This window comes from Amblyomma mixtum, chromosome 8 (genome assembly GCF_055824585.1).
Source record: "Amblyomma mixtum isolate Tamu chromosome 8, ASM5582458v1, whole genome shotgun sequence".
NCBI classification, from domain to species: domain Eukaryota; kingdom Metazoa; phylum Arthropoda; class Arachnida; order Ixodida; family Ixodidae; genus Amblyomma; species Amblyomma mixtum.
Window position 1 is genome coordinate 70822165 of NC_143019.1, and position 11176 is coordinate 70833340.

Sequence of the window (11176 nt, forward strand, 5' to 3'; positions counted from 1 at the left end):
TGACAGCTTCAGCGATCATGGCATGTCGCGGCATATGATCACACCAAATATATGATCAAAGCTGGCGCGCCACAATCATTCCTAAAAAAGGCTGGCTTGCTTCTCGCTGCGGGTGGTGGTCAAAACATTTATTACGAATGAGCAGGAGGTATGTTTCGATCAGCCCGTAAGGGACCGATCCTTACAAACACTAGGTGGAGGTCCCTAGTATGGGACCCCAGTGGTGGTTGCCGCCGCCCGGGCGCGCCCGACCAAGGCTTGTTGGGCCTGTAAGTCGTGGCAGCCGAGCAGGGTCGCCTCCCAGTCCTCCCGGGTTGGGTTGGGGATGGGGGAATAGCGGGGTTGGAGGGGCAGGCCCACACCATGTGATAAGTGTCAGAAGACACTGCACTACAGTGTGGGCAGCTGCCGCTAAAGGAGGGGCGCTCTTCAACTGGAAAGCTTGATCTTATCGCGTGCATATTTGTTGAGTTTGGCAGTGTACGCTTTGAAGCACAGCTCCGGGCTTTTATTAGTAATCGTAGCCAGTCTAGTGAGATTGGCGTGATTCTCGACGTGAGAGTCTGTAAGTGGACGAAATTGCCGTTGAAAATCTCATCCTGCTTTTTCTGATGTCTCGTTTCTACCGTTGTAACCCTCGTACGCTTCAGGCTTCCTCTCCTGGTGGTCAGTCCACGAAGACGTATGGTCGCGGACACAGTAATAAAGAGCATGTTCTGGCTGTCCCACTCTCTACTCGCGGTGCATAACGAAAATTAACCTGCTACACGAGCGCGCAAGCGGTGTTTACGTGCATGAAAATTAAAATCAAGCGTCAGAAGTCTCACCGCCGAAGTGTGGTTGGCATTCTCCTGTCCGCAACACACGTGTGAAGATGCTGCCATAAACGTCTGCATCGTCAAATGGCGTTACTCTACGTGAAACCAGTACTCATGCTCTCAATATTGTTCGCGGTTTTGTGACATCCACGTTTTCAGAGCAGTTTTTATTTGCAGCGACGGCTGGAGTAGCTTTAGTTTGGGCAGTTAGCTCTACAATCTACCGTGAAGTCTACAACACCAACAGTAAGCTCTTTCAATAACTACTTAACTAATTTAATAGTGCTTTGCAGGTGCCCACCAAGGTTGTCAAGTGGCAAAGTAGAGACAGGAAAGTCGCTGTCGCCATCCATAGAGGAAGCGAAGGAAGGGGAAAGAGAGGCTGTGGGTGACGATTGCCAGAGTGGTTTGGGAGGTTATGACGAGAACGGATGAATGCGCAACCGGAACGCCAGTGCGATGAGAACCCAAAGGGTGGCTATAGGAATGGAGGTTATGACGAGGGTGGAGGATAGGAGAAACTAAGGTTGGTTCTATGGCAGAATGCAAGACTATATACCTAAACCAAAACTATACAACTTTACCTTAATCATGGGCTAAGCCGGTAAACCTCTCTGCACAAAATTTCATTCCCATGGTATGGTTTCTACGCGACTCGCCAATGATGTTTGACTTGATGTCAATTTTCCTCAAGTCAAGAGTGTGTGTGTGTGTTTGTCGGTCCTTACTAAAAAATTTTCGTTGCCACTTCAATGTATATAAGCAAGAGGAAAATGTCCTCCGGAGGGTTATCTATGCCCTCAGCAGCGTTTGCTTTGCTCGACAGCTATAGGCAAGGACTGCCGAACAAGTCTTGTCAATAGGCACATGACCGCTATGACGAACAGCAAAAGTTTTTGCTATGTCGATTCCAGTCTACATTTATGACCTCCTGTGCGTGGACTGTGCAGATTGTGGCCGACTTCCTGCAGACAAAGTCATCCGACCGGCAGTATCACTGCGCCCTGGGCATCTCTCTCCGAGACGGCTCCAAAGCGGACAAGATTCTGGACGTAGCAAAGCGAGCTCCTCGGTGAGCGAATATCTCTGCTGTTGTGGCGAATCACAGACCACAGGTGATGATAACGGCGTTAAGCGTCACAACCGGTATTTTTTGCACGCCTCTAGACTCCCAGTTACCGTGGAAGTTAACCTTCATGTTAACACGTTAGTTTTGGGAGTAGCGCAAAAGAAAAAGAAACAGTGTTTCAAAGGGAAAAATGAACTAGCAAACGCAAAAAGAACCCGGTTAACTAACAAATTGTCAAGGTATCGATGTCCAGAAGCGTGCTCCATTCCATTGCGTTTCGCTCTCAGCGTTTCGATAACACGTAGCACGTCGCTTCGCATAGTATGGTTCATTGCATTATGGGTTTGCCGTGACCGCGACCAGCCTGTTTACCAGGTGGTCGAAATTTCCGGAGCCCTCCACTACGGCGTCTCTCATAGCCTTAGTCGCTTTGGGACGTTAAACCCCATAAACCATAAACCATAAACAGCACATGCTTGGTCGAGTTCGATTCGCTTGCTGTCCTCGATGTAGTCAACAGCATTGCGTGCTGCTGCCTTACGGAACCATAAATTCGGTGCCTGTGTAAGAGCCGCAAGGTCTCCCATGCTTGTGTGTGGTGTTGTGAACAGCGTGCCACCGGATCAAAGCGATCGTGCTTTAACCAAGTTTGTCTCCTCTCAGCGTTTCGATAACACGTAGCACGTCGCTTCGCATGGTATGGTTCATTGCATTATGGGTTTGCAGTGACCGCGACCAACCTGTTTACCCGAGAAACAGCTTGTAAGATTGTTACAGGTTGTCTAATCCGAGCTAAGTTCTGAGCATTGGACAGGGAGGAATTAGGCTCAAGGAACGGCAATGAAAGCCTCACTAGCTTCAGGTGACATTCTCGTCCAAAGCAAAACGGTGCTAAAATCTCAGCGTATGACTCAATACAAGAGCAGGCTCGACGCACAGTAGGTTGTTTATTTAGACTATCATATTGCAAATATGAGCAAGGTAGGTCTGGCAAACAAAAAAAATCTGTATTGCGTAACGAGACGGTTGCTAGGGGATGCATCTATCTGCACCAAATAATACCGAAATCTCGTGCCCTCAGAATAAACTAACATAAAAAGATGAGCTGAAGTGAATTTGAGAGGCGCCTCCAGGTTTTGGAGACAACTTAGGCCTCTACCCATATAAACTGAATTATGCTACGAGTGTATTCGCATACTCGGTGGAACCTGACATGACTGGAACCCGTAAGGCTCTAATATTTTTCGTGTGGTTTTCGTATCCTCTTCTAGTGGTTTCTACGTGATTTCCATATGGTTATTACGTTGTACAGAGTCCGCACGTATTTCGAATCTTCCGTACGCACTGTCCGTAAACACTCCTTACGTTCCATACCGAATCCATACGGGGCATGAGGAGATCGTGCAAAATTATAGGCATTGTCATGTAAAAGATTCCACCGGTCACGACCTCGCTGCATTGTGTTGCATTAATGTCCGCCTTTTCTGCCAGCGACTTCCCCGGACTGACCATGGTCATTGTCAAGCTGCACACGGAGAGCGCGGACAATGGCGACCGCTGGCCCCTGGCGCCCAACCCGGACGGAGTCGACCTGTCCGAACACAGCGCCCTCTCCCTCGTGAGTACCTGCGTCTGTGCACTTCCGTGTGTGCTTCGTTTTCCTCTGCGCCATTTTCCTCCTGTGAAGCACTTTCCTGTGTTAACGCTCTGCTTCGTTTTGCTCAAACGTTTCTCCTGAGTGTGAAGACAAAATATAGCTGTTTCAAAAAGAAAGACGCAGTAAACGTCTGACCTTCGGTGGACACCTCAACGACGCTGTGTGTGAGATGATGTGGAGAGTGAAAGAAGAGAAGTGGGCATTGCAGTTAAAGGCTCGGGATGATATCGGCCATGTGGGATTCTTCCCAGCCGGATGACGTGTCATGCCGTGATAGAAATTCCCTCAATTAGATATGAAATATTCCGTTTCAGAAATGATATATGTAACGTTAAGTGACAGGAAGAGGGAAGAGTGGGTGAGGGAACAAACGCGGTTAACGACATCCTAGTTGGAATAAAGAGTAATGCGAAGCCAAGATAATCGCTGGTCCTTAAAGGGACTATGCAACCAATCAGAAGTCGCTTGTAAATTTTGTAAATGCTTAGAAATAATGCTAAGAAGCATTCACACTAAGTACGAGTCTTTGGAACAGAGCGGCAATTTAATATAAATTTTTAAATACCGTGTTTTAAGGCGGATGCCTTTAATGCCTCATCGTTGTGAGCAGGAGTTGTCGACAGACGAAATAGTCGTGACGTCACAGTGCGCGAATTTCAAATGAGGTCAATTGTACTCTGGCTACTAACCATGCAACCAGTTAAATGGACTGAGTTTAGTTAATTAACCAATTATACTAATTAATCTTTCTAGTCAGACAAGATTAATAAATAAAACCGAGTAGGAAATTGGTCGAGTTCGGGAATCGAACCCCGGTCTCCGGAGTGCGAGACGAGCATGCTACCCACTCCGCCATGCCAGCTCGATGGTTTGGAATGAACAAAGGCGCGTCTAGTGATTACGGTGTCTTCGTTCACTCCCATCTTCCTCCGTTCCCGTTACGGCGAGGTTCAGGTGTCCACTGAAGTATGCGAGACAGATAATTTCCTTTTCTCCGAGGCTGCACAGCTGCAGAGTCCGAGGAAGTAGCCGTTGCTCTAGCGGTGGCGGAGGGCTATAGAACCGGGCGGTCGCTAACAATACTCACCGACTCTCAAACAGCCTGCCGAAATTACATGAATGGCAGGATAGGTCGTCACGCGCTCCGTATACTCCTCGCAGCGAGCGACAGAATTAAAAACCAGGAAGAACAAAGCGACAAGATCCCACAGAAAATTGTGTGGGTACCGGGGCACACGGGGGTGGCAGGGAACCAAGAGGCCGACAGGATAGCTCGAGGATACATTACTTTCCGAGCATCCGATGAGCCCGCGGAACTCGCGCCAGCACCCAGGGATTACTTGGCCATACTACAAAACTACAGAGGCAGAAGATTGCGGTATCCCCCACCGCACAAATCTCTCAGCAGAGAGGAAGCTGTCACTTGGAGACAATTACAAACAGGCTCTTTCCCAAACCTACATATACTAAACAAAATGCACCCTACCATATACGCGGACAAATGTCCCTGGTGCGACGAAAAACCTACTCTCTATCACATCACATGGGCCTGCCAAAAGATAGACGTGGTCCCCAAAATACAAAACCCGAGTGCGGAGCACTGGGAGAGTCTGCTGTCCAGCGACCGCTGTGAAGACCAAGAAGGTCTGGTACAGCGAGCTCAACGGGCGGCAGTGGCCAGCAGAGCCCTGGACTGAGGGCAACCGACCACTGATTAGAGGCGGACGACTTCGACAGAGAAGACTCCTGGGGGTAAAATCAAGGAGAAAACGTCTCTGAAGGTGCTCCCAAACCGCAGGAAAAAGGACTAGAGTAAAATAAAGTTTTTCCTTCCTTCCTTCCTTTTCTCAAAAACCAATTTACCGACGAGCAGGGCGTAGAACCGAACGGGCGATGGCGTTCTGTGGACTCCCTGGCAGCGTTTCACTCTTAGAGGGGAAGCTTAACATCTTAACAACACATCAGTGACACAAGCAACAACACCGCGCTTAAGGCTTTCGCCTCACCGCACTTTAGTGCTCGGCTGCTGACCCGAAAGACGTGGGATCGATCCCGGCAGCGGCGGTTGAATTTCTTTAGAGGAGAAATTCTAGAGGCCCGTGTACTGTGCGATGTCAGTGCACGTTAAAGAACCCCAGGTGGTCGAAATTTCCGGAGCCCTCCACTACGGCGTCTCTCATAGCCTTAGTCGCTTTGGGACGTTAAACCCCATAAACTAAACTTTAGTTCAACAAAGTGCCCCCCTGAATTTCTTTAAAATTCGCGGGCCGATTGGTGTGCTCGTAGTCACCTATTTTGAAACTAAAATCATGAAAATAGACGTCACTAGTTCCGTGACGTTGGCAGGCCACTACACGCTCTCGTTCCCAGGAACCACGGCAGTCACGACGTCACGGGCACCCTTCCGGTAGCCGTGAAAATCATCTGCTCGTGCCGCCACGCGACCCCCTCGGGCAAGCGCGAATCAGGGCATTGCCTTCGCGCATATGGTTTCCGTTTACCTCTGCCGCCTCTTTCATTCGGGAGTTCTGGAGCCACTTGCAGTGTCTTTTTCGTCCGCCCGAGGCGGAGAGAGACCGGAGAGACTCTGCCGATGCTGCTGCTGGGGTGCTTGGTGCGACAGCCAGATGGATGGATGGAAAAAACTTTATTTCTGATAAATTTCAAGTGTTCTTGACCGGTAATTAGTGTTCTTGACCCTTACGGGTCACTGGGTGCCGTGGTCGATCCTTGGTCCAGAATGCCGCACTTGACTGCTGCCATCGTGGTTCGGCGTACAAGAAATTGTTGCGCTTCCTCGTCCTCGCTGGCCAGCAAATGCTCCCACCGAACTTCAATGAATGACGTGTTCATGGGCGGAGCCCAATCCCAGAGCTGTTTTCTATATTTTTTCTGGTGCCCCGCGTGTATTAATTGAGGGGGGGGGGGGGGGGGGGGGGGCTGCGTAACTTTAGTCGTCTATATCTTCGTTGATATTGATGCTAGCTTAAACATTTCCGCGCTGGGGTGACGAGTGATAGAATGCCGATCACTTGTTTGCTTTACGTAATCTCAATTATTTTTTGCATAGTCCCTTTAATGGAAGCGGGGTGGATTCCAAGAGAATTCAAGCGTAGCAGGGGGTGGCAGAAAATTAGGTAAGCGGATGAGATTGAGAAGATTGCGCAGATACGTTGGACAGGCATGGGAGAGGCCTTTGCTTTGCAGTGGAAGCACTAGTCAGGCTGATGAATATGATGATGATGATGACTACTTCAGACACTTATTCTGTGCAGCACCTTTAAAATTCCGTCCACTTGGAAACTTTGTTCCTTTTTTGGTAAAATTTACCCTCATATTAAATGAAAATTTGTTCTTGAGGAAAGAAAATGCGCAGTAATTGTCTCAGCTTTGGTGGACACCTAACCGCGCCCTAAACGAAAGAAGGAAGGTGGGAGTGAAAAATGGAAATTTCACGAATTGATCATGAAAGGAAAGGCACGCTGACCGAATGGCCTCGCACCTGAGGAGGAGGAGGAGGGTGAACTTTATTTCCGCCGGCAAATGTAGCAGATGGTGTGGGGTAAGAGTCCCATCAAGTGGCCATTAGCCCGTGGCGTTCGGCGACTTCTAGGGCTCTTGTCACAACCCTGATCTGTGTGTCCGAGTCGGAACTGAGCAATGCGGCCTCCCGCTGGTCTGGATTCGAGAGCTGCAAACAACGATGAGTGGTGATATATGCGAGCATATATCGTGGGGTTGAGGAAAGTGTTGGTTTGGAATTGCCTCCACACAGCCTCTTGTGGTTTAGTTAGAGAAATATGTACGGGTGGATATAGAAGCCTGCCTAAGCGGTAGTGCATGGTTAGGCCATGAAATGTAACCATCTCTCGCTGTCCACCGGATGGGCAACACCACATCCAGGCACATGCCCATGAGCAGGGAACGCCAAAATTTCTCTATTTTCTGTTGAAATATTTCCTCGGCTTCATTACAGGTGCACAGTTCTGTGAATCCACTTACCTGCTCGGTACTCGGCTTTTTTTCTTGTTCATACGCTAATGCTCCTCTTCCTCTCTTCTTTATTCAGGCCCTTATCAAAGACGACTTGAGGAACGAGCTCACGGACATAGCTAGCCGTGGACGGTACGTGCTGCTGTCTTTTGCCATGTACGCGAGAACCTACCATATGAACGCGACATGGAACGCGTCAACGCGAGAAATGTCCGAGAGCACCCTCGACATGGATTACGCGGCGGTGAGTGCGTGGATGAAGCGGGAATCGTGCGTATGCGCACTACTAGTTACCTACATTAACGAACGGCACTGCCCTGCTGAGCAACGCTATGCAAGAATCGGAGATGATCGAGGACGTATACACACAGTGCAGAATGCTGGCTCTAAAAATCGTCATGCAGGAAACCTTTAACTGTTGGTAGAAAGTGTTTGTCACGTACCCTGAGGTCATGGTTGGCGGCTTACTAGAATCCATAGAAGTAAAGCATAAAAGAAGTGTTCTTGCCATGCTGACCTATGCTGCAAAAACTTGTTACGAGCTATGGAAAAAAAATGGCATGTTTCAAAAGACGAGAGTGCAAGAGATCAAAGATAGTCAGGGAACAACTGCGAGTTAATATTGTCCTGGTCGAAATAACGAAGAAATAAGAGGGATGAGCAGGATATGTAATGCGAGGGCAAGAAAATGATATGGTGAATATAACTGTGGCATGCTATTGTTTGCTTTCTATATAACCTGAAACATCATTCTCTAAATTGCAATTTTTCCCGAAGGTACGTATGGCTTTCGTATAAGGCAATATACGAAATTGTAGGAGTCGTCATAAGGAACGCTTCATTATACCTTGCACCTTTAAGTACTATTTCATTCCGCAGGGGATTGAACGTTGTTGCCTATCACGATGTCTGAAGCAAAGCTTGTGTGAGCAGGAGGCATGTGATATTCCCTTAAGTGCCGGGACATGAAACGATTAATTAGCAGCAACCGTTCTTTCCTATTTGAAGGTATGCAAGATGAAGACCGAGAAGGACGTCGCTGACGAAGAGACGGTCTATGCGGCTGACGAGCACAAGAAGTTTCTCGCGCTCTTCGATTCGGCAGCCACATTTAAAATGAAGGTAAACGACCTGCGCTATGCTGAAGGTTTAAAACACTATCGCTTGTTCTTGTGTAGCACGGGGCGAAAAGGGGGATTTAGCACTGTGGTTATGGAAGGGAAAGATTAGCTATTTTCCCACTTCAGAGTACACGGTGCAATGAAACATAGACGACAAGAAGCGTAAGCACTACCAGCTAGAAAACTGCGGTGAGACACAACAGACATCGCGATTCTTGTCATTTAGTGCTCCGAATATGTGGAGCCGGTTCAGACAGGCTCCAATTTGTTTATTACAAAAAATACCTTGTACATATCTGCCTGGAAGCTAGGACGGAGGCTTTCCTGTCCCAGATTAGGAGAGCTGCCAGGCTAATTTACCGGTTCACAGCGAATAGAATGGAATTCATCGCCATACAGTCGCAATGAACTGAGAGAAGGAAGCAAGCGAGATGGGTGAACATCTGAATAATGTGGACTATCGCTCAAGTCTGTTGTCGACTAACGTTTTCCGCTCACGTAGTTGCAATAGCACTGAAACATTTGAAGCCACAATTCTGCTTTATGATTTTGTTCAAAGCGGCAAGAGTAATCGCCACATGTGAAACTGCAGGCAGAACCAGGAACACTATCTCCCTCTTAAGCACCTGCTACGCCGATTACCGCGACAGAAGTTGTGCAGGTTGTCGAGCAGATAGTGATGCTGCATTGATTGGGGAACGGGATTTTTCTTATTTTCTCTTGGCCTCTCTTTGTTATTGTATAGTAAATAAGATAAAATAACAATGCTTGGCCACAAGAACTGGGTACGTGGTTTGCATTAACAAGCATAGAATTGCATTAACAAGCGTAGAAGTACCTTCAAGCAAGCATGAGTTGTCTGAGGACTGTCCTTAACTTTGTGACAGCCTGCTGTTTGCAAGGAAGTCTAAATGCAATGGTTGTGTCTTCAAAAGCATCTTGCTAAGTATTTGTAAAGTAGAGCCTAAACACTTTCCGACATGATGATTGCTCCACTTTGCCCGCCTTGGCTACATGAGACCTTCAGGTAATCGCTGTAGGCCAGATGGCTTTCATGCCTGTCATTCCACGGGTCTGAAAAGCACTGCGTTAATTTCTGAAAGCAAAAGGTTCCACATACTACGTGTGGAATTAGTCTAGTATTCCAGGTTGCCTAGACTCAAAACTACACATAATTTCAGCATTTAAATGATACGCTGCTGCCATATTTCTCACATTCGCGATGAAACAAGGTTATTTTAACTATGTATCTTGTCAAATAGCCACTAATCTTGGAGTGAAAGATTACGAAGCGCAGGAAAGGTTGCCGTAATGAGGTATGATTGTTATGGACAGTGTAGCTAGGGCCCCAAAGGGCTCAGAGAGGTGGTAGTAATCAGCACGAAAACGATCGTAACAGGGCGGAGCCAAAGTGAAATGAAATTCGTAATACATAGAGTAATGTTTAATTCTCTCTCATATCCTTACCGTCTGCAGACTAAGGCCAGGCTGAATGTGATGCCGAATGACTACATCGGTCTGGCGGTGTACAACGTTGAAATGGACGACTACAAGGACATCTGCGGCAAGGGAAAGTTCGCCCGACTCAAAGCCATTAAGGCAGCGCTCGGGGCTTGAACCCAGCTCGGTAGGGGGGTTTTTAATACGAAGTGGGGAGCCCGAATAAAACTTCGGACTGCCAATGGTGTGTTTGTGTTTGTAATGTCTCTGGCCACGTAGTGCTATAGTTTCTTTTTCTGGCTTCTGCTCTTAGCCTTATGACAAATAATCTATTTTACGCTAGTTAGCGCGGCTGTCTTGAAAGACCAAACGTTTGTGGTGCGCCGCTTGTTAAGCACATGCCCAGCGACTCCTTCACTGCGAAAACTCTTCTGGAGGCGGGTAGGAGGCGGAACCATGAAGGTGATTCAAAATAGACAAAAGACAATGGCTGCATCGACAAACTGAGCTACTTTCTCACAATAACTAGGCTCCATTTCCCCTTTCAAAACCTATGCCTTCTGGCACTCTCCACTGCAAAACACGAGGAGACTGGCAAATGGAATTTCAGTTCTTCCCGTGAAGGCAGGCCGCAGTTTCTAGAAGCGGGTTACACGACATAAATACAAGTGGTTGAAGTATTCAAATCCCGAAAACGGTTGAAGTATTCAATCAAATCCCGATTGACGTCATACAAGTTGCAAGAGCTTGCAGGCCTTGCTGCGGTGATGGATGTGTGTTGCAGCATGTGGTATGACGTCATCCACAGACATCCAGGCGCTATCGGGTGTAGAGAAAAGTAGCGCCTGCTCGCCGGTTCTTCGTTATAGCTATGGAAGGCTTCGGACGCGAGTCAAGATTCTTGTGTTGTGTTACTGTTTAACCTTATGGAGGCTATGGATATCGAAGATGCTACAAGTTACACCATATTGCTTTCGCAATTACGTAGGCTTAACCAAAGCTAAGCCCCAGCAATTTTTTTGAGGAAAAGAAATGGCGCAGTAACTGTCTACTTGCTGAATGGACACTTCAACTACCT

General features: G+C 47.8%; 1 protein-coding gene across 1 annotated transcript in view; it reads left to right on the forward strand.

Annotated features, from left to right (window-relative positions):
* LOC149332903 (uncharacterized) overlaps positions 1-10340 on the forward strand; it is a 36481-nt gene extending 26141 nt beyond the window's left edge. Inside the window, exons 7-11 of the mRNA XM_089555914.1 lie at positions 1769-1890; positions 3379-3505; positions 7614-7781; positions 8546-8659; positions 10135-10340. Coding sequence (XP_089412040.1) covers positions 1769-1890; positions 3379-3505; positions 7614-7781; positions 8546-8659; positions 10135-10275 — 672 coding nt within the window. The 3' untranslated portion in view covers positions 10276-10340. The remainder of the gene's footprint in view (positions 1-1768; positions 1891-3378; positions 3506-7613; positions 7782-8545; positions 8660-10134) is intronic.
* Positions 10341-11176: the final 836 nt, after the last annotated feature.